This window comes from Typopeltis vanoorti, chromosome 14, assembly GCF_054136105.1.
Source record: "Typopeltis vanoorti isolate ZY-2024b chromosome 14, IOZ_Tvanoo_1.0, whole genome shotgun sequence".
Lineage (NCBI taxonomy): Eukaryota > Metazoa > Arthropoda > Arachnida > Uropygi > Thelyphonidae > Typopeltis > Typopeltis vanoorti.
In genome coordinates this window covers 31,390,209-31,415,479 of record NC_143562.1, presented here as the reverse complement: position 1 = coordinate 31,415,479, position 25,271 = coordinate 31,390,209, and the positions used below count along the sequence as shown (strand labels likewise).

The window sequence follows — 25,271 nt, the reverse complement described above, 5'->3', positions numbered from 1 at the left end:
TTGTCAGGTTTTCATGGTGACAAGGATATGTTGGAAAGAGTCCAGAGAAGATTTGCAAAGGTGGTCAGTGATCTTTGGAATGTGGAGTGTGAGGACAGATTGAGAGAATGTAAATTGCCGAACCTTGTGAATAGGAGGAAGAAGGGGGATATGATTGAGGCATATAAGCTGGTTATAGGTTATTATCAGGTTGAAATGGAAAACATTTTTCATAGAATGGGAGAGGGGGGGGTAAAACAAGAGGCCATCACTAGAAACTGTATAAGGAGGGTGTGAGCAGAGAAGTGAGGAGCAGGTTCTTTGCATGGAGAGTGGAATGCATTGCCTGAGTGTGTTGTGAATGAAGACACGCTGAATCAGTTTAAGGCACTGTTGGATGAACATTGTGTGCAATAGTGTGTACCTCCCACGATAAATCTCTGACTCAATGGAGATCAGAAGTTAATAATAATGATAAAATGTTGAGTTAAGGGAGCTTCACTTACTACTGATATGCTAAAATTAAAAACAATCAAAAGCATTTCAGATGTTTAAAACAAAGATAAAAAATTAACAATATTTTTTTCTCTTCAGCTTTTCTTTATACCCCCCCCCAAAAAAAAAGGAAAATTTTATTAATTTTTCTTGATTGTTATACCTTATTTGATATCTTGAAATCTTTTTATTAGCTACAAAGAAAACCATAATTTCTTCTATTGATAAAAGATTCATAATGACAAATTATATCAAAGTATAATATGCAGATAAGTTACTAAATCCACATAACTATACAGGATTACCTGTAACAGGAGCTTCAATATCAATCATTGTTTTTTCTTGCCTTAATAAAGAAGCACCTTCATTTATGATACGCAATGCTGCTGATTCTTCTATCCTACCTTCAAGAATAAAATGCTGTTTAAGAACATCTGTTCGTGGTTTTCCTACTTTGGAATCAAACACTTCATTTATTGTTAATTTATGACTAGGTGGAAATGGAACACCTGAGAGAAAGAAAAAGAAAAGAATTGCAATTATCAATTAATAAATAACAGAAATTTTATAATTTTAATGAATTTAATGCATTGTAATCATTAATGAATATTATATCATATGGTGATCAAGGATTATGAAAAGAATATCAAATTTCCTTAAAAAATTACCTTAGCAATGTTTTTCATCTACAGTGTAATGAGTAAACAAAAGTTTTTCTAATCCTTTCAAGCATTTTATATGCAGTATTAAAGGCTAAGCTTAAAAGGATTCTGTCAAAAAAAAAAGAAAACTTTTAATCCTTGATTCTTCTTCATCCCATATTTATATATAAGTTTTAATATTTTAGTCATTATGTGTATATAATGGCTACACAATGAACATCATTGCAACTTTCAAAGCCTATTTTCTTAAAAAGATATTCTCAAAGGCAGTAGAAACAACAATGGGAGAAAATGCGATTGTGCTCCAAGAATTTTGGAAAAATTTTAACATTAAACACACAATTGAAAGCATTCATGACTCGTGGGAGCAAGTGTCTTCTAGCTGCATGACTGTTTGAAAAAACCTTTTGCAGAATCCGCTAATGACTTAGGTGGTTTTCAAAATCCTGTGAACAATGTGGTTGAAGAAATCGTTGCAATTGGTGAAGACCTTGGTTTGATGGTGTTGATGCAGAAGATATTTAAGAATTATTGGATTCAAATTCAAAAGATTTCAGTAACAACGATCTTGAAATTGAACAACAATGCACATATGATGACAACGAACAAATGGAATGTGAAGATGAGGTTCCAAAGGAGATAACAATCATAGAACTGAATGGAATATTTCACAGTTTTGAATCGCTTAAGCAGCAAGTAATAGATATGGATCCAGATGATCAATCCTATAAAACCATTTTAGTAACTTATGCATTTCTATTATTATTATTATCATCATCATCATCAGACCTCCATGAAGTCAAAAGACTCAACACAGAAGGTCCAACTCTCACACACAGCTCATCATACCCTGACTTAAATACATTCACTGTCTCTGAACTCACCACACTTTAAGGCAATGCAACAATTCTTATTCCAAAATGGTTGAATGAATGCTATCGATGCTCGAATTTTATTCTCCTTGTTTCGAATATTTCTATTTGTAAACATACACAATAGCTCATTTCTGCTTCTATAACAAGTCCCACTGTCCCCACTTCTCAGATATGACTCCTCCGTGATCTCCCTCGGCCATTCCACTCACTGATATTAAACCTCTCCCCAGACCTAAATGTCACTCCCAACATCCTTGACTATCTTAATCCTTTCTTGCACATTCACACATTCACTCCTGAAACCATGATCTTCACTTCTCATGCAGTGTTTCCCTGTCCATCCTGACCCCCCCCTTCCCATTTTCCTATCCATCTTGTGTTCCTTCTCTCCACTTGTGCCACTCACCGCTCTATTTGCAAACTCTCCTATCCACTTTCCTGCTCTTTCCCAACACCACTTGCTTCCTCAGGTCTTTCATTCACTTCAGTTATTACTTTCTCTTGCAGCAATAGTTTCTCCTACTCACTCAAAACAAATCCATCTAAATGTAGTCCATGTCTTTTATGCAACTTTACTTGTCCCTCCAATTCATCCCATTCATTCACAAAATGACTCTTTTCTGCTCACAAAACTCTGCTCGCATACCAGTCAATCTTTGCATGCTTTTTCAACTATCATACCTGGGCAGCACGATTGACCACCTTATCTACCACAATATTATCTTTTACTCTCCTTAACAGCTTCCTGATATCCATCCTTACATTCTCCTTGTTACCAGTCAAACAATTTCTGCCAATTATCACTACCAACTCCTTTGCTCATTTACTCCTCTTATTCAATGCTTCCATCACCCTGCTTTTTCTACCTCCCAGAAAACAAACCTTGTGCACTTTTTTGCTCACCACACCTTAATTATTGAATCCTCGAATCTCTCATCTCATCCTTCCTCACATTTCCATATAAATCCATAATTCTTCTCAGTTCATTCCTCATAAGTTTTATCTCTTGCCTCATCTTTACCAACTCCACTTTCATCTCTTCAATTACTTTCAAACTGTCATTTATAACAAATACCTTTTCACTACCTTGTACATCTGCTGTCTTACCACTCAACAGTGCTAACTCACCATCAGATGCCCACTGTCTTACCATTATTATAACAAACTATATTCCCCAATAAATTATATTCCCTCTTTTCTGCCTATCAACCAACTTCTGCAACCTACAAACTCTCAATCTATCTTTGTATGGAGTTCCATATATCATTCATCATCTTGCTCGCCTCTGGATCCTCTTCACCACTTTATCGCTTAGAATGGAATGACCACTTCTCATCCTTATGTTCTATCCCACTGCCTTCTACAACATATGTGAAATTGTGCAAAGGTGTATCATCCAGATGGAGATGCTGCAATAACAAATGTGACAAGGGCTAATGTGGAAACAGAAGTGGATGAAGTAGATGTGCATGTATGTGTGGTGTGTATCGATATTGCAGAAACTTGCCGCAAATACAGCCATAGGAATAGATGGGATATCAGCTTTCCTATTACATGTTAGGAAACTGGCAGGAATTAGGAAACTTCCTTAGACTAGATTGTCTGAATCTTAGCAAATTCCCAAGTGAGTGGAAGGAGGGAGAAAATACTTTTAGCTGCATAAAGGAGGTTCCAAGACACAGGTAGCAATTATCAGTTGATCAGCATCTCAGGAGCAGTGATCCAGATATTATTGAGGTATGACCTACTCTTCCCAAAATCATGCTTCCCCCATACAGTATCCTAATGCTACCCTAATACTGTCAAAACGCATTTGATAGGATACTGAACGGAACTCTTACATATATTGGAGCAATCATTTGGGATATGAAGCTGGTGATAGGATGGGTGAGTGGAAGATGGACACACACATCAGGGAGTAATTTATGGAGGAGCAAAGTCCAGAAAAAGCGGTGTGACTAGCAGTGTGCCACAAGACTCTGTACTCTGGATTCTGCTATTTAACTTATACATTAATAATATAATAAATGATATGAGGGGAAATATTCATTGTATGATGATGATGACATAAAGATGGGTAGAGCAACAGTTCATAACGATGATGCAGAGATCTCAAAAGATGATATAAACAGATTGACAGTGTGGACAAGGGAGAATGGCTTTCAGTTTAATGTCTAGTTGTAGAAAAGTTGAGATGCAGGGTAAAAACCCTGCATCTCAAGTAAATCAAATGTGTATGTGCACTATTACAGACAGGATTTACAGCAACAAGATGGTCACAGTGTCTGCCATTCTCTCTCTCTCTCTCTCTCTCTCTCCTGTAAAGATATGATTTATTGACAGTCTGGACTCACTATCAGCAAATACTGGCTGACCAATAGATGGAGACTGGCTGACCAATAGTCTACAAAAGTTAGGTAAGGCAAAAGGAACTCAGCATAATATTTCGAGGAATAAAAGGCATTAAAAGAAGAAGAGACTTGACATTATTGGCATTCAAGAATATATGAGCAAAACTAATCTAGGGTATTGAAAGTTTATTTTTCACTTGGTTAGACTATAAGAAATTTAGTTTAATCCTTTATCCAAGTGTGAGCAAACAAAGTTTGCAGCTGAAAATATCTTCAGGACTGAATATGGTGTTGTACTACCTTACCGGGGTAAGGTAGGTGTTGTACCATCTTACTGGGATACGGTAATACAACACCGGGCAACTTGTAGCAAAGGTGGACCAAGCTAACAACACTCCTATCCCAGTATCTCCCATAATGCAAAACACATCTCCTTACTGATATGTATAATCTTATGCATTAAGGGATTGGCCACTACCCAGACTAGTTTTGACCTTTATTGAGGTCTCTTCAGTGGGAACCAGGCCCAGAGGTGGAGATACCAGGCAGAAGCAATAGCGAGGTCATCTTTACCTATAGGAGTTGCCAAAAGGTGTGCCACCTTTTTTATTAAATTACTCTGGATTTAGAGAAAGATGTTGAAAGTTTATTTTTCACTTGGTTAGACTATAATAAATTTAATTTAATCCTTTATCCAAGTGTGAGCAAACAAAGTTTGCGCCTGAAAATATCTTCAGGACTGAATATAGTGTTGTACTACCTTACCCCGGTAAGGTAGTACAACAACTTTATATTACTACCCATCGGCTTCAACCCATAATGTTTATTCTCCTGACTCTCGGTATGTAAGTATGATACTGCCTCTGTCAAACAATCCTGACCACTTCCCATACTATTACCTTGATGGACCTGTAATTTCAGTCAGGATTTCTCCATGACTGCAGGTCGTAAAGAGTCAAGCTATTCCTGTTCGGGGCCTTTCTTCTCCATTTTCTTCTGACTTTCTTAATCATTGGGTCTTCCCACCTTAAGTCTGGTCTTCCAGGTTTCCTTTTGGTATCTCTCAGATACCAATTTGTTACTCTGACTGTCCATCTGTTGTTTCTCATTCTGGCGAGATGTCCTGCCCATCTTCTTTTGCTGTTGTAGATTGCTTTTATTACATCTTTGAGTCCAGACTTCTTCCTGATTTCTGTGTCTTACATGGTCTATTTTATTTATATTGCACATTCTTCTTTCTATTGCACACTGAGTTGTCATTAAGCTTTGTTCTTCTTTAAAGTTGTGTTCCATGTTTCACTGCCATAAGTTAATGCTGGTAAGATGTGACTATTGAAAAGATGGGCTCTTATTTCTATATCTATGTTTTGGTTGGTAATTGTTGATTTTATTTTGTTGAAGGCTATCCAAGCAGCTCTTTTTCTCCTTGCTATTTCCATGCTATTATTGATGTTTATTCCTTTTGGCTTCTCATGCCCTGACACTGTTCTAAGCACCTGCTAACATAATGTAACACAGTAGCCACTTCTAAATGAGTCAATCTGCCTCTTCCTCAGTATTTGACTCAGTATTTTGTTTTATCTGTATAAGATGTATTTTTAATGAGATTTTTAGATGATATATGCAAAATGAGAAATAAATTGCCAAAATTAATAATTAGTTCAATGATGAAAGCTGTACTTTCTTCTGCCTCCTTCACACCCCACCATCAAATTTAATACAGTTTTACAAACTGTCAAGATACCATAAAGTAAAAAACAACTATACCAAATTTGGTCAAGCAAATGAATGATGTGACCTATGTGAAGAAAACTATTCCCTTCACTGGCCTTCAGTTTAGGTTTAGTCTGATTAGGGTAAATTCATCAGAGGACCTGGCAATGTAAGAAACTATATACCAACTTTGGTCAAAACCAGATGAAAATTGTGTTCCTTAAGTGTCTGCAAGGGAGAAACTGTAAAGGAGATAAGAAATATCAGTGTACTTTATAAGGACATGAAAATAGTCATTAAGACTAACACTAGAAGAAGAGAGAAGAATGAATGCTGAATAAATATGGTTAAGATACAGCAATGTCATTTCAAATTAAACTTGCCAAGAAATTATATTCTTGTTTATTCCTTTATCCAAGTGTAAACAAAGTTTGCATGTAAAGTATCTTCATGACTAGGCTATTTTTTTATATAGAGGATAATGACTTAACATTAATGCCTTAGTATCCCATAACGTAAAGCACACACATCCTTTCAGGCATAGTATGCATCATAGGAAGGGCCATTACTGAGATTGATTTCGACTTTTTATTGAGGTCTTATCAGTAGGAGCCAGACCCAGAAGAGATACCAAGTTTGACTGTTAAGTGGTCTGGCAAGATAGATTGATTGGACCTGTGGTCCTTTATTCATTTGTCAGGTTTTGCAAAGAAACTACTGGATTAAGGATGATTACTGAGTACTTGGCTCGTGCATTCTGAGCTACTGACTATTAGTAAGTTTAAGAAAAAATTTGTGTGTTTATGTTTTCTTTTTGGACATTTGTCCTGAGCTATTTGTTTTAGTTTATCACTAGGTGTTACACCAAAAGGGACTTGGGATATTATTGAGCTTTTTGCCTTGACCATTTTTGGCTTCTGACAATGGGTTTAAAAAGGTTACCTGTTCTGTATGGTTTGGGGATGTTTATGTTTTGCAGGATCATGCTCACTGTAATCTACTGCTTGGTGGATTAATGGGCTAGGGTAGATGGCATCATTTGCAAAGAATTTTGCAGCCATAAATTATAAAACATGGTGTACTGAACACTATTCATAACCATTTGTTTTGGATTATCTGTAGTTTAACATTTGAATGCAATATGTGACTCCATGTAGGTGAATCATACATCAGAATTATACTGATCAGCAGCTTCTATAGAAGTTTGCTAAGCAGGCTACAATGGTTCAGTAATGAGTATAGCTGTCCTATTGCATTATTTGCATTTGTGCAGATACCCCTAAGTATTTGGCTACTGGTTGCCATGGAATGAGGTATCAAACATGACCATTTCACCCTTCAAGGACACCTGTCCTGTGAATAGCAATGCAGGGCTCTTGTCTGCATTAACATCAATTGCCATTTTTGAACCACTGATCTCATTCCAAGATTGTGTTTTGCAGTTTTTTGGTCACTAATCTAGGTTGCAGGGAGTGGACCATTGCTGCAATATCTTCTACATACAAGGCCGCTGTTGTGGCAACTGTGCATGGGATGTCAGCAACATAGATGGCAAAGAGCAGAAGCTGAGGTGATAGCAAGGAGACGCCTACCTGATTTCACATTCAGACAATCTAATTCCCTGCAGCTTCACTCAGAGCCTCCAATCACTGAGGTATGATTTACTAAGTTGACCAATCTTAGTGAGAATTTGGCCTGCAGATGTTTGAAAGGAAGCCCATTGAGCCATATTTTGTTAAATGCTTTGACAACATACAGGAAGATCACCTCTCTGTCCAGCTGAACCCTATGCTGATATTTTCCATGACTGAGAACTTGTTCAGATTAAATCTCATCCCCAATGAGCAATAATTCTTTATCTGCAGTCTTATTAGTATTACCCTCTTGACTATTTTTCTTAAGCAGGAAAGATGGCTGACTGGGTGAAAGTTTTGGGGAAAGTGTGCTGCTTTTCCTTGTTTTGGGATGAAGATTACATCAGCTGCTTTCCATCATGCTTGGAAGTAGTGATATCTTAATATTACATTAAGAATGTGCAAAATCCTCAAATGCCTGCCACATAAGCTGTAAAGCTTTATATGGCAGGCATTTGAAGATTTTGTTAGAAATCCCATCGGGGTCTGATGCTTTCCTATTCCTAATTTTGGCGATGATTTCATGTACCTCAGTAGGGGATGTTGGTTGAATGGAGTTTATACACACTGTGCATTTTAGCATATAACATACCAAGGTGTGTACTTTACTGATGAAGCTAGGTCGGCATGGGTAAAAGCTTCAACTTTGTCTATGTCACGGTAAATCAGACCATGTTCACCAAGGAGTAGTGGGGGGGGGGGTAATGGTCTGTTTGTACAGCTTTGGTCATTTTCCAGAGTGTCTGGTCATCTGTGTTTAAGGATTGAAGTTTTGTCTCCACTCAGCTTCTGCTCTTTGCCATCTATGTTGCTGACATCCCATGCACAGTTGCCACAACAGTGGCCTCGTATGTAGAAGATATTTGATTTCAACAGTTTTTAAGCACACTGAACTTCATTCATAGCCCTGTTGAGTGCTGTAATAAATTAGTTTAATCCTTTATCCAAGTGTAAGCAAACAAAGTTTGTGCCTGAAAATATCTTCAGGACTGAGGTAAGGTAGTGCAACACCAGGCAACTCCAAACAAAGGTGGACAAAACTCTCATCAATCCTTGTCTCAGTATCTCCCATAATGCAAAGCACATCTCCTTGTGGACATGTATACTGCTATGCATTAAGGGAGGTGCCACTACCCAGACTGGTTTCAACCTTTATTGAGGTCTCGTCAGTGGTTGGCAGACCCAAACGTGGAGATACTAAGGCAGAAGCAATAGGAGAGGTCATCTTCAGCTATAGGAGTTGCCAACCGGTGTACCACTTTATTATTGAATTACTCTGGATTTAGAGAAAGATGTTGGAAGTTTATTTTTCACTTGGTTAGACTATAATAAATTTAGTTTAATCTTTTATTCAAGTGTAAGCAAACAAAGTTTGCTCCTGAAAATATCTTCAGGACTGAGATAAGGTAGTGCAGTATTCTATGGTTTTTAATCTCATCCAGAGGTCAGTCAGAGTTTATGCACAGCGCTGCCACCATGGATGTGCTGTGCATAAACTCTGATGGAGTTATCTGCTTTTCCAAGTATGAAATCAAGTTGTCAATTTTTTCCTTTGCATCAATGGTTGAAACTGGACCAGATTTGTGTAGAGCATTCATTAGTATTGTCCACTTGATGGTTGGGACCCAATTTGGGATATTTTCATGTTATGAGTCACGTTGGAGTAAAACTGGGTTGTGATTAGAGCAAAGGTAATTCATCACACTTATTTGGTATTGATATGCAATATTTTGTAGTATTGCTATATCAAGGACATCAGGAAGTCCTGCTACATGGCAGTATACATGGGTTCTGGATGTCCTATAAGCATTTCTGGCATCAGCAAAGCTGTTGAGAGTTTGTTTCAATTTGTAGTTCTGTTGTTCCAGGGTGTGTGTTTGTTCAGGTCTCCTGCTACTGGTTTGTGTCCAGACTCTCATTTAAGTCTGCTTCCAGTAACTGTTTGTTTGGAGAGATATACTGTTATATAGAGAGTATATAATATAATTTTCAGGGGACCTGCATTTTCAGTTTGTACCTCCACTCCCATAAATTTTATGTTGGTAGTTGTGGGATATGCAATATCCCACAACTACCAACATAAACTGGAAAAAATAGAAAAAATGGAAAACTGGAAAAAATATTAGTTCACATGGGATATTTAGGCAATGACTTTATCTTTGAGGCATAGTTAAGTGAGAACTGTTCCATGAAAACAACAAAGCAGGTTCATTTGATTTGACATAAAGACTGAACTGACAAAATGTACCAAATGTAAATGTATCCCTGTACCTTGATGATGGATAGGATTCAACCATCACAAAATACTCTCCCTTGCAGAAGATTAGATTATGGATACATAGTCAAGTTTTGAGCAAACGAGCATGTGATTAAGACAAAGCAAGGAACAACAATCAGCACTCCATTCTGTAGAAGAGAGCATGAAGAATATTCAATGCTCTCTTGTAGTTTTCTCTTAGCTGACAAATATGGAAAGAATAAGCTTTCTATCAAAAATCAGTTCTATGAACTTAGCTTCTGTTGCTGGTATAATAGTTTGATGGAACCTTAACTCAGTGCCTGAGTGAAAGTGTATGTTTGTTTTCAGCTGAAATGCATAACACTTTTCTGCTGAAAACCCTGAACCTATTACAAGAACAGATATAATCAATTGCTTGTTGAAGTTGCTTTTCAATGATTGTGTTACAAGAATGAGAAAAATTGTGAAGTTATCACCTAAGACAGTCTCGGGAAACTCTTTCTTAGCTGGGATATGCTTTCCACTTGGTAGATTCGGCTAGAGAGAAAGTTTTTAATAAAGAGAAAGATGTTCTCTGATACCTAAATTACATACATCTTTTAATATATCATATCTCCAGGCTATATCATAAGCCTTTTCCCATGTCAAAGAAACTTTTGTTTAACTTTTGTTAATTATATTAATTTTGAGAAGACAATGACAATTAACTGAATAAAGCTAAAAGCTCCTTGATAAGTATTCTGTTTGTACAACAAGAGAAGGAGATTTGCAGAAGATGGTGGGAGAAGTTGTATCATCTTATAACGGATGTCATCAGGCCCTGTGGTACTGATATGAAAGAAAGTAAATGTTCTTTTTTCAGTCTTGATTATGCAGCTCGGCCCATTTGTATACATAGCAAGAGAAACTGTGTTAAGCTGCTATCTCTCTTGAATGACAGTATGCTCAGTATATACCCTTCATTTTCTGGATTTTATCCCAAACAACTTTTTCACACCAGTTGCATGAATGATGAGGTAAATCAGATCCAAGATTGCTTCAGACATAACATGCATTAACCCAAGAACATTTAAAAGCTATGAGAGAGATTTGATGTCTAAGGTATCTCTGAAATATACTCCATGTTGTGTCATGATGAATGAAGCAGTGATACATGTAACAGATTGTTACGTACATCACTGTTTCACTGATAAGTGTTCAGCTGACTGCCTCATCATTTTGCAAGATGAGGAAAGTTTATTCTGGCCAAAATGGCCAATTTTCCACATGAGTGTCCATGCAGGAGAATGTGGTTCCCATGGGGATATAGTGCAAAGTATAGAGAAATAGGTGATTAAATATATGTTGTCTTCAAAATCTCACAAGGAGTGGAAGAATGGCAGAGGAACAGACTAGAAGATCTGTTGCAAAATATATGCAGGTAGGCATATGAAAGAATGTAAGGTATCCATCAGAGAGAGAGAGGAAAAATCATTATTGTCAAACATATGTTCAACAGTTTGGCCTTGCCCATTTGTTTTAGCACTACCCCATAAAGTATTGTATCCATTAATTTAGTCACTAATAAGAAGTATGGGCTGAAACAGCTGCAGCATGAGATTATCAAGGTGGAGTTAATGTAGAACCCAGTGGTAAATAAATGGAAAATGCTGTGATAAGAAATCCCACTGAGAGGCAAACAACTACCAGAGTAGTGTTAAGCTACAAGTGTTGAAAAAAAGTGATATTACCCATAAGGATAGTGCCTCCTCCACAAGTAGATTTATTCAATTCTGTTCTTATGAATAACATTTAAATGCCTTAAGGTCAGATGATCCTCACTGGGTTATAAATGTCTCCTGCAGAAAAACCTTGATGTCATCAATATTTTGGCAGAATCAATGACAGTTCCACTGTAAGAATTTTCCTAACCTTTTGGCTTGTAGATATCCAATATCTGGGAGGCTGAGGTATAACCTTTATCTTGCTGGTATTTGTAAATTGATTTTTGGAAATATGGACAACTAGTGTCCCTCTTTTCCTCTGGAAATTAATACATCATCTGTGTCAGCATCAGTTCTTGTGTTTAATTTACATTCAGAAAATATAGAATTATGCATTTTTCTTCTATAGGGGTATCTGGTGATTTTCTTTGAGTGGCATCCCTTCCATAATTTTCTTGACAAGTATCCTAATATATTATGGTCTCAAGATTGAGACCATAATATATTAGGAGATTAACATACTCCAAAGAGAAGCACTCATGATCATAAAGTTCAGATATGCTAAAATTATTGGATGATGGGATAGAAATACAGGTTTATGTTGCTTTTGATGATATTTTCTTAACTGCCACTTTCACATAAGAGCCACTTTTGCACATAAGAGGATTTCAGGAGAGGTATGATGGCTAGCTTCCTCTTTTGCATCCTGATATATTTTGTTCAGCTTTTATCTTTTGTATCTCTTTTTTCATCTTTCCACCTTAGGCATGCATGTAATTAGGCTATATGGGTCTCCCTCCACAACTGGCACAGATTTTTACTGCAGCATCTAACATTTAAAGCATCTTAGTGATTAGGGATGTAGAGCCCAACAAGACAGTTTAGATATCCTGCTTTTACTGATGTTGGAGGCATGGGTGCATCGAAGGTAAGGTGACCATCCCTATGTATCAAGAAGCATCTTATACTTGTCACTCTTTGACCTTCAAGCACTGAACATCTCATCTGGCATATCAAGGATATTCCATTCTGATATTACACATTTGGAAATAGTTTAGTGTTTTATTAGATGTTGCCATAGTTGGTATTCCTCAACTGATGTCGATTGCAGTAGTTTTTCTGAGTGTTGCTTACATGATCTTTCAACAATAATATTGCCAGAACATACTGTAGTTTAACCTGCTGGGAGATCCTGCCAGTCCTTCTAAATCCTTCTGAATAAAGAGAATGACATTCACCCTATTGGATTTTCATCTGCTGTTGTAAGCAATGAAAAATTTATATGTCAAATGTTTTTTTTTTGTTTCTCACACTCAAAGGGATTTATTTTTGGTTAAGCAACAGATATCCCCCCCCCCCCAGACCATGAAGAATAAAACTTACTGCAGCACCATTTTCCCTTGCAGGCAGGTTCACTAACCAAATGACCATCCAGAACTGCCCATCTTGCCAAATCAAAGACTAAAGTAATGCAAGACAACCAGGATCTCCCCTTTCTGTATTGTTCACAGAGTCATCAAATGGCAAACATGGCAGCAGGGAACTGGATACCAGTTATGGTGGTATGGAAGATGGAAAAGTAATTATTACCATTTTCATTAGAGAGAAACCTCCAGGGAGTAAGAGACTCATCAAGGAATACCGCATACTATCCACTAGCTGTCATACCTGTTCTTGAATTCATTCATACTTGCACACAAAACATCCAATGGCAATCCATTCCAGTCATGTACCACTCTACAAGAGAAAAATCTAGTTCTCAACATGTTCTTAATGGCATTATTCTCAAATACAGTCTATATTTCAGATATATTCTTACTGTTATATGATTTACTTATGGGATTATTTAGAATGATATCATATTTTGCAGATCATGCACATTTATTTTATATAATTGGCCATAAATTATATTCTTGTTTTAATCATTCACCCAAGCCTAATCAAACAAAGTATGTGCATTAAGCACCTTCATATCTGGTCTACTTATATGAAGATTGTTGACTCCACATCGAAGGCTTCAGTATCCCATAATGCAAAACACACTTCCTTTCAGATGTATACATTACTATGTATTATAGGAAGGGTCATCACTGAGACCAGTTTTGACCATCATTAAGGTCTCATCAGTGGGAGCTAGACCCAGGAAGATACTGGAGTTAACATAGAAGCCATATATTTTCCATATGGAAGTAGTAAAATGGTGTATTACCATCATCATCAAATTCCTGCCAAAGGGGTGTACAGGATATAATAGTACTACATGAAAAATTTACTTCATTACTAACTTCCTATCTACAATTTTCCACAAAATCAGTCTGTTACTTATCAAGACTCCAACATTATCAGATCTTATATTTCTATCGTCTAAGGCACTTTGTACCGTATCAATCCACCTATATCTTGGTCTTCTCCGGGTTGTTTTCCTGCCAACCTGGCAGAGAAAACGATCTTGTTTTGCTAATCTTTCCTTGCCCATCCTGTTTAAGTGACCATACCACCTGACATTAGCTCTGCTAACCATTCCTGGATACTGACAATGTCAAGTTCTTTTCGAATATTCTCGTTTTTAATAAGATATTGCCATTGATACCATCTGTTCACGCCTCTAATCTTTCTCAGGACTCTCATATCTGCGGTCTCTAGTCTTTGGTCAAGTGTTTTATTTTTCACCCAGCTCTCAGATCCATAAGTTAAAACTGGTTTGAACACTATCTTGTATACAGCTAATTTAGTGTTCCGACTAATTTCTCTCTTATTCCATATGAATTTATTCAATTGACTTCCTATCATACCAGCTTTGTTGATTCTGTTGTCTATTTCTATATTTAATTTACCATCTTCACTAAAAACTGTGCCAAGTAGCTGAAATGTTTTACTTGTTCCACAGGTTCTCCGTTCACAACACAGTTGACATTTTCAACGATTCTGCCTCTTTTCATTGTCTTTGTCTTTTTATTATTATTACGGGCAGCTCCAAGGAGTCCTTAGACACATCAAGGGAGATCCAACATCATGTCAAGAACAACTATTCAACATTCATACAGTATCTATCATACTTCACCTTGAACTTTACAGTCATGGCACCAAGAACAGACTCTGGCAGCTTATTCCACTCATTTACCACTCTCCAAATAAAAAACTTAGCTCTAATACCCTTGCTAACCACACTCTTACCGAGCTTCCATGGATGGCCCCTTATCCTCCCGCTACCAGTTCTATTCTCAAAAATATCTTCTGAATTAATCTTCTAGAAACCCTTCAATAATTTGAATGTCTCAATCACATCACCCCTTTTCTGCCTATCAACCAATTTCTGCAGCCCACAAATCTTCAACCTGTTTTCATAAGGTTCATTCCATAGTCCTGCTATTATCTTGGTCACTCGTCTCTGGATCCTCTCAACCTCCTCCCCATCTAGAAGAAACCCTGGCACCCATATCGGACCATCATACCATATCTATTACAACAGTTATTCAATTTAGTCAGAGAATCTTGCAGACTTGTAACGGATTTATTTAGAAGTATAACATCGTCTGCATAAAGCGAAGAGCTGACATTAACATCTCCAATTTTGATCTCATGTTAAATACCACTTTCCTTCATAATGTGATCCATATAGATAACGAATAACAGAAGAGATAATGTACATCTTTGTCTCACACCAGATTTAATATTAAACCATCTCCTTGTACTTCCTTCAATTCTAACTGCTGACTTACAAATCAAATAAAGACTAAGTATTGCTTGATATAATGTCCCATTGACACCATATAACTGTTAACGTATTGAACAGTTTCTCTCTTGGCACCTTGTTATGTGCCTTTTCCAAATCGACAAAACTTAAATATAGATCTTTGTTATATTCCCATCATTTCTCCACTATTTGTCGTAAAGTGAAGATCTGATCCTGACAGCTTAAATTTGATCTGAAACCAGCTTGTTCTTCACCAAGCTATACTTCCACAATTCTTCTCAACCGTTTCTCAAGTATACCTGCATAAATCTTACCAGGAACACTCTGTAGAGAAATACCTCTATTTTATTCAGTTTTATTTCCCTTTTTCTTTTCTTTTTTTATTTTCATTGTTTTATTTCCCTTTTTATATATTGGTACCATAAGAGCTCAATGCCAATCATTGGTAATTCGTCCCTCTATCCAGGCATTTTGAACTATGCAGGACAGCCACTATAAGACTTTTATACCACCATACGTCAGCATTTCTGGTCGAGTATCATCTACTCCTGCTGCCTTTTCACATTTCAAGCCTTTGATGGCTTTTTCTACTTCAAGTATTTATATGTATTCTTGACTGTATGCCTGTTGAGTGTTTTTTACCACTGTGCTATCACTGCTTGTTTCATTTAGCAATTTGTCAAAGTAATTACGCCATACTTCAAGGATATCTTTTTCTCCCATTTTCATGTCATCTTTATCATCTCTAACTTCTTTTACAGCGCTCTTTCTTCCATTTCTAAGCTTCTTCAATAACCTTCAGAATATTTTGCCAACTTCTTGATATTTTCTATGTTCATGCCAAAGTCCTCCCATGACTTTTGTTCAGCTAGTTTTACATCACAGTGTTTAGCTTTCTTACATTTCTCTCTGTATTCTCTAAGAGCACAAGCTGACTTATTTGCCAGGAACTTTTGATGTGCTTTCTTCTTTTCCTTCACTGCCTCTTTAACTTCCTGTGTCCACCATGGAGTTCTAATTTTTCTATCCTTGCAGACAACTTCACCACATGCCTCTCTAGCTGAATCAATCAGGGGTTTCTTCGAGGCTTGCCACTGAATCTCCAATGTTTGGTTCCTGTTCTCAAACTCTTTCATTTTTTCTTCAATAATCTTTGTGTATTTTAGTCTACAGTTCACATCTGAGAGATGCTCAACTTTTATTTGCTTTTAAACTTTCTTGCATGTTATTCTTTTCAATATGAAATTCAATTTTATCCTACTCAAAACTAAATAGTGATCACTTCCAATTAAAAATCCTCTGTACACTCTGGTGTCCTGCATCAGGGAGAAAACATCACTATCAACAATAACATAGTCAATGAGACTTTTCTTATTCCTTGCCTCTTCTCTCCATGTGAATTTGTGCACATTTTTATGTTGGAACATGGTGTTAGTAATAACCAGTCCATGTCCTGAGCAGAAATCAAACAGGTATTTCCCATTATTATTAGCTTTGCTCTTTTCTCCAAATTTTCCCAAAACATTTTTTGTATGTCTGACAATCACTTCCTACTCTGCTATTTAGATCCCCAACAAGGACCAACTTTTCTTTTTTCATTGTGTCAGTAGCTTTCTCTAGAGCCTCAAAAGATTCCTCCACTTCTACCTTAGTAGAGCCTTCTGTGGGACCATAGGCACAAATAAGTCTCATTGTCCAGTTCCCCATTCTGATATTTGCCCACATCACTCTACTTGACATTGCCTGCCTTTCAAGAAGATGAGTCTCATGAATACTATGGCTACTCTCCTTCTTTTCCTTTGCCTGAATATAACGTTTTGTATTTATTGCTCAGAAAGATCTCACCAGTTTTTGTCTTTTTTGTTTCAGTCACCCCTATTATGTCAATCTGGTATTTATCTAATTCATCAGCTAGCTCCCTTTCTTTTCCATTCAGGCTTCTTATGTTGATAGTACCGATCTTTAACTCTGATGATATTGAGTTGGGGTGTTATTTATGATTTGTTCCAGTAGCTGAATTTTCGCTGTTCGCCCTGGTTCCCTGGTGAAAACAATGGGGGCCTTGTTTAACTGGGTGATGCCCCAGCCAGCATGAAATTCTGTCATGTTGTACCATCATTTTATTGGTTTAAGCTAATAAGAATACAATTTGGTCGGCTAAATCCCAAATTGCCAGCCCATCCTCGTTCGTTCATTATCTAGGTAGATACCCAACAGGGTGCACCACGAGAAGGTGAGGATTGGACATTAGGTCAGAAGCCCTGGTCGGTTCTCTGCATTCCTTTAAAGTCTTGTGGAGGCCTCCTCTCAGCTATACAGCTTTGACCCTTAAGCACCCCTGTATTACCATATTATTAAAGTGTATTATTAAAATTAATAAAGTATATTACATTATTATGTGTAATAATAATGTGCAGTAATAATGTGTAATGTGTGTTAATAATGTGTAATAATAATATGTATTACCATATTATTAAAATACTCTGGATTAGTTATAACTGTAGTCTTGCCACTTGGTTACAAAATAAATTATATTCTTTTAATACTTTATCAAAACATAAGCAAACAAAGTTTGCATGTGAAATATCTTCACGGTTGCTCTAGCTCCCACTGAGACCTCAAGAAGACTCAAAAGAACTGGCCCTGCAATGATGCACAGCAATATACACATCCAAAAGGAAATGTGTTTTGCATTATGAGATACTGAGACAATCATTGTGAAATCAACAACAGCCTCTACATACAAGGGCCAGTCATGAAAATACTTCTCACACAAACTTTGCTTATGCTTGGATAAAAGATTAAAACATGAATATAATTTCTTGACTATTACAATTTACTTGTAACCAAGTCGATAAACTTTCTACAGTGAGCAATTATGTTGGGCATATCTACGTTATGGTCCATAAAAGATGTGTCCGAAAAGAATTAATGTGACATTAGTTCCCTTTCAGTTACAATTTGAAATCTTTCTATAGCAATTAACTGAGATTATTATTAACATCTGACATCCATGGAGTCAGAGACTCATTGTGGGAGGTACACACAATTGCACGCAATGCTCACCCAACCATGCTTTAAAATGATTCAATGTGTCTACATTCACAACACACTCAGGCAGTGCATTCCACTCACAAACCACTCTCCATGCAAAGAACCTGCTCCTCCACCTCTACTCACACCCACCTTATACAGTTTTGAGCAATGGCCTCCTGTTCTACCCCTCTCCCATTCTATGAAAAATCTCTTCCAAGTCAACCTGATAATTAGCTTATATGTCTCAATCATATCCCCCACCCCTCCTCTTCTTCCTACTCACAAAGCTTTGCAACTTGCATTCTCTCAATCTGTCCTCATACTCCAAATTCCAAAAACTACTGACCACCTTTGTGAATCTTCTCTTGACCCCTTCCGAAATATCGTCACCATAAAAACCTGGTGACCAAATCTGTGCACAATAATCCACATGAAGCCTGATCAAGGCCTTATGCAATAGCATCATAACCTCTATTTCTGCATGTCAAGATCCTCTGCATCATTGCCATTATCAGATGTGACATCTTCACAGCTTGTGCAATGTGGCCCCTGAATTTCAGGTCCTTGTCCACCATCACTCTTAGATTCTCATCTCCTCTGCTTTCTTTAAATTTTACCCACCAAGGGTATACTTCATATCCCATTGTTGCTTACTAAATTTCAAAACCTTACACTCGCCTGCCCATTCAAGCAATCTATGCAAGTTCTCTTGTAAGAGGACTTGAATAATCACTAATCCCACTCAGAAGTCTGTTATCCAATCCCATTTGTTTCAATTTATTTAGCATGTGGAAGTCTATCAAAAGCTTTTGCAAAATCCAAATACCACTGTATATGCATCTCCCCTATCCAAAGTATTTATCACCTTGTTATAGTACATATGTTAGTGAAACATGATCTCCCTTTAACAAACCCATGCTGATAAGCATAGAGAATACTGCTGTTATCAACCCATTTCTGTATCCTACTTATCACCAATTTCTTCAGTACCTTCACCATAATTCCAGATATACAGATTGGCCTATAATATGAAGTTACAAATTTATCACCACCTTTATGCAGTGGAACAATTTTACCCTCCATATTACCCTTGGAACCTGTGCTGTTGTAAGACTCTTATTTAAACAGGCACGCAAAGTGCTACTGCCAATTTCCTGGAACATTTTCTTAAGACGCGTGGCAATGTCATCAAATCTATTGCCTTATTGACATTAAGTTTATTTCCTCACATACTTCCTGCTCACTCACAATTAAGCCATCCTCTCCTATGTCTTCTTATACTTAAGTTCCTCATGATTCCACCCTAATCAGGGTGGAATCATGAAACACCCTTATAAATTGATCACTGAATATCTCAACAATGTCTTCTGCAGCAGTTACCATTCTACCATTTTCATCCATTAACATCATCTTACCATGATCATTTTTCCTTCTACTTGCCACATATCTAAAAAAAAAAAACTCGCTAGGGTTTTTTCTTCACCTGATTTGCAATTTCTGCTCATACTGCACTTTTGTTTTCCTTACTAACTGAATCAATATCCTGGCTTGTTCTTTATATTCTTCCTGTAACTAATTATTACCATTATTCATCTTGTACTCCCTCCAAAGTATCTTATTTTTCCAGATTTCATGTTTAAGCTCCACATTCATCCATTTTACGCAATCTTATAACTGTGATACACAAATTACAACTGTCTTACCACAGTTGTAATATGTGCTCTGAAGACGCTGAGTTGAAATCCAGCAGAATATTAGTAACTCAATATATTACAGTAATCTACCATTTATCAAATCTTCAAAAACAATGATCCTTCAACTAACAACCCTTGCAATGCAATTGTACTTCAATTATCCATCCTTTCAACTATCAGAAGAATAAACTGCCCTTCATGTCATGGTTGGATAAACAGTAAATTGCTGTATTTATCTCGTTCTTCTAGTGTTGTTTATACTCTAAAGCACTATCATGAATAACCACCAACACCTAAGACTATCATTATGTTTGGAATAAAATGTAAAAGACAGCAAACACAGTTCACTGTCATCACTTATTAGAAAAACTATGCACCTGGATGTTTAGCAAGTAATATGTCCCAGATTCAAATAACAGCTGGTAAATCTATCTTCCAAATAAATAACTCTTACAAGTGCTCTCTGTCTGGAATGTCAGCATGCATCTATAAAAGCAGCCAGACTTCTCTCATTTGGAGCTCAGTACTCACTTTCACAGTGCAATAGATACTCGCACTAAGACTAATAGCAGAGAAAGCTCAAAGAAAGAACAAAATGATATACTGCTGTTTCGTGGACTTCCAAAAAGCATTTGATAATATTGACCAAAATATAACATGGGCTGTCTTGGAATTCTATGGGGTGGACAATAAATTGATCTGCCTGCTGAAAGATATAAACAGCCAAGCACAAGCAAAAATCAGAATAGCAGTTGAGACTGGTTTGCCACTAGTCAAGGCACAAGACAAGGGGACCCAATATCACTAATCATCTTCATCACGCATCTGGGAAGAACACTAGATAAGATTAAAGAAAAAGATGGAGGCATTTCAATAAATGACATGAGAATAAACTACCTCTGCTTTGCAGATGACATCATCTTGATTGAAGAAGAAGACACAGCAAGGCTGGAACAGACATTGCCAACACTATACACAGAAGGAAAAAAGATATGGACTAAATGTCAACTTTGAAAAAACTAAAACCATGATATTCGGACAACAGGAATTACTGAACAGAGTTACGATAGACAGATTTCAACTGAAAAATGTGGAACACTTCACATATCTTGGATGCCACATGACGCATGACTTGGACCCCCAAAAAAGAAATAAAAATTAGAATAGCCAGAGCAACAACTATTTTAAAAGCCATGGACAAAATATGGAAGTGCTGAGCTATAAAGATGCACACTAAACTGTGCATTGTAGAAACCTGTATCATTTCTCAGGAGTATCTTTCTACAGGAAGATACTCCTGAGAGAATCTGAAAAGAAGAAGATATTAGCATATGAGAGGAAGTGCTATAGAAAGATCTTGAGAATAAGCTGGATTCAGAAAGTGAACAATGAGGAAATCTACAGACAAATACAACCAAAAGAAAACCTGATCCAGAAAATAATCAAAAGGAACCTACGTCTCTTTGGCCATATATGTAGAATGAAAGATGAGAGGAAAATAAAAATGCTGCTGTTTGGGATGATTGAAGGAAAGAATAAAAAGAAAGACCAAACAGAGAATGGGACGATGACATTGTCAAATGGTGTGGAAACTCTATACACGAACTGAGTCATCTTGCACAAAATAGAATGCAATGGAAGAATTGTATCAAGATGGCATCAGACACCTACGGGCATTGGACCCATGGTTGTTGTTGTTGATGACTCATTTCAATAAGTTCAGCTTAAGTCAAAAATTGTACGGATTTTTTTTTTCATTAGAAAAGGATAACTTTCAATGCATTTCAAATAAGAACTGCCTGCATGTATTATGAGTGTGTATAGATATTTAATTTCATAATATACTACAAACGATAATAAAACAGTAATCTACTAGAGCCTGGAACCTACATTAGTCATCTCAATCCTATTCTAACCAATCCCACTCACATTTAAAATCTTTGCTTTAAGTCATTTTGGAGATTTCTATACCAGTGATGGATGAAAAGACCTTTTCTATTCAAGTATGCTGATTTGAAACTTCAATATATTTTTTTAATAGGCTGGGCATAATAAATCAGAAGTATAAATTAGGAGGAGGGGGGGAGGGAAATAACAGGTTCAATGTAAATTTGGGGGAAAAATTAATGATTTTCTAAAAAACAGAAATTCTATTTTACACTTTATTTTATTCCACAATAAATTATGATTTTTGATAATAGTCAATTTATATATATTACATACAACATAACTAAATAAAATATCCTTGCTTGGTATCCTATCCATGCCTGCTTCAAGCAAGGATATTTTATTTAGTTATGTTATATGTAATACATATAAATTGACTATTATCAATTTATATGTATTACATACAACATTGCAAAAGATAAAAAAAAAAAAGATTATCTTTTTTTTTTTATCTTTTGTTTACTTTCTCCTCTATTTAGTATGCAAAAAAGGTTAAACATTTGATTGTTATCAGATGGCAAATCTTTGTTTACAGCCAATTTAACACTGTTTCCAATTTCAAAATAAATTTTTTCTAAATACAGAATATGTTCATACATATTTTGATGACAAGTCAAGAAATACTGTTTCAAATATTATCACTTTTGGCATGTGTATCACAAGTTCATCATTATTGTCCTATATTAATTAACCTAAAAATTTTGTTTTTAAATTCAGTTTATATTTTGCATTATAGATTTTTTGTATGAAAAAGTTCCACAATACAAAAGGAAGTCTTCTGGAATAAGATTTTCAGATCACTTCTAAGTAAGATTCTCTGCTATTCTAATGCGTTATTTTACTTCCATTTTTAATGAGGTCACTTGTTAAATTGTAGCTAAGGAACTGCTACTAATGAAGTATGCAATTTGTAGAAAATATGATTTGTTCTAATATACTGTTCAGAAACACAAGCCAGCAACCAGTTTAGTTTTGCCTCTTTAAGTGAGGTCACACCATTCATAATCAGTTCATGACATGCATATGCTTAATATTAAACCTATATACACATAGGGAAGAAATTAATTAATTATAAGAATGTATATTTTATTAAATTTTGTATCCTAAAAATGTTTCAAGTTATGGGTATTATTTACAGTTATTTGTATTTTGCTATTACAAATAATAATAATGAAACTAAACTCAAAGAAATGGGTCATAGGATTTATTGCAAAATTCAGAAAACTGGATCAGGGAGCAAAAACTAGAACTGGCAGGTGTGTTATGTTTTTGCTTCCAGGCATGATTCTAGTTACATAGACTAATTTGCTATGTGAGATTTTTTTAATGAACAGCTTAGATTTAAAGTGTGCACCACAAAAATTTCTTTAAGGACAACATTAAACCAGAACAACTAATATGCCATCAGATTCTTATACAGCTAATTTAGATGCATCTCACACTGTAGGTGTTATTTTTCATTTCCCCTAGTTGTGGAACTGGCCCATATCCAACAACTACACTGGAGTCTCTGGAATAGTGATCAGATCACCAACCAAATTTGTAAACAGCATATTATATCAGATATTTTTATATGTACAAAATTTTACTAATCAAATAACAGGGAGTATTGCTTTTTAAAAAATAATTTACAATAAAAATTTAATTTAACAAGTAGAACTGCTATAACAAGCATTTTTATTTAAAAGTTGAACAAACGCATCTCAGTCTTGAAATTCTGTTCCTTATTCACTAATGTTCTGATTTAAGAAACTTAAAAAATAACATTTTTCCATCTGATATCACTACCCTATTTCTATACTGTCTTATCTCAGGTTATTTTATATTTTAATCAACAGCTCTAATGACAAAAAAGTGTCCAAAAGGCTCTCCCCTATATGGTGCTTATATGGAAGCTTTGAATAAAAACCCTCAATTAAGATATAAACATATTCTCTATTTAGCCAAGGGTTGGACATTTTAGACACTTTCTTGACCAAAATTAATAGTTCCATCATTTAAATTCACTTTCAAGTTCTCCAAGGAGTCCGAAGACTCATCGCGGGAGGACCTACTATACAACTGTCTCCACCACTATACCAAACCTCGACTACCAATCATCTCCATCAACCACCCACCACAATTAGTATTTTTGTCTGTAAATTGCATGTGTTCTGAACGACCGATTTGTCTGTATGCGGGATGAAAAACCAAAGTTTCCAGGAGGGAAAAAACCCTGCTACCTCCGTATGAGATCGGCTAACTCATCTTTGATTGAAAAAGTCCACATAAAGATTCCTCCCATCACGACGAGAATCGAACTTAGGCCTATTCCAATCAAAGGGCGCAAAATGCCGTCATTTTTCCAATTGCGCTACAGAGGCACTTATCTAGATACTTTGGTCACAAAAAAGCCTAAACAGCTCTTTCACATGTACAGTTTACAGAAAACCAACAGGGACGTGCAAAATCTTTCAGGAAAAATATGGTATTATTAAGACACTTGCCAACAAAACCAATAAAATCTCTCTCTCTCTCTAATGCAACACTACAAGCAAAATTAAGCACTAACTTTGAACAAAATAGCTTTAACAAAAAAAAATTTTGTTAATTAGATATTACAAAAACTACACTAAGAACTCCTTGGCTACCTTAAAAAAAAAAACAATGTTTGTTGAAATCATGGTAACTATTTAATAAAGTATATGAGTGAAAAATTAGCAAAGATTTTTATGTCATCAGATCAGATCCACTAGCTTGGAGAGAAAAATTTGAAACATCTAAGACTGAGTAAAGAGACAATTCACTCTCCTTTCCTAAGGTATACAGGATCAACAACATCCCCCCCCCCATATCAGGGAACTTACAGTATTTGTCCATTCAAAAGAACACAAAGCTACATTAAGAATTACTATCCATCAAAATCAGGCCCTGCCTCAGCCACCTAATGAAGACCACTTGGTTAACTGACAGAACACTCAAATATTGCACAGATCAAAATTTTGATGTAAGCAATTTCTTGAAACTGCTGAGATAATTCAAAACTCTAGACTGACATCAAAAGTCACTTTTCCAATCAAGGTGTACCAGTTTTGTCCATCCTTATGATGCACATATTTAATTACTTACCATTATAGCACAATTTTAGGGTGTCAGTGTATCTGTGGTGTATAATCCTAATTGTATAACTCTGCATGAGTTATTATTAAGTTCATTTCAGACACTCACTTTATTTCTAAGTTTCAGGTCTGGATATAATTATATGTTTAT

At 36.1% G+C, this 25,271-nt stretch overlaps 1 protein-coding gene across 2 annotated transcripts in view; it reads right to left on the bottom strand.

Annotated features, from left to right (window-relative positions):
- The window catches only part of LOC150099340 (serine/threonine-protein phosphatase 2B catalytic subunit 2-like), a 273,967-nt gene that overhangs the window by 228,549 nt on the left and 20,147 nt on the right, over positions 1-25,271 (bottom strand). For both annotated transcript variants that reach the window (XM_090404069.1, XM_090404070.1), the window contains exon 2: positions 780-983. In XM_090404069.1, coding sequence (XP_090260195.1) covers positions 780-983 — 204 coding nt within the window. The remainder of the gene's footprint in view (positions 1-779; positions 984-25,271) is intronic.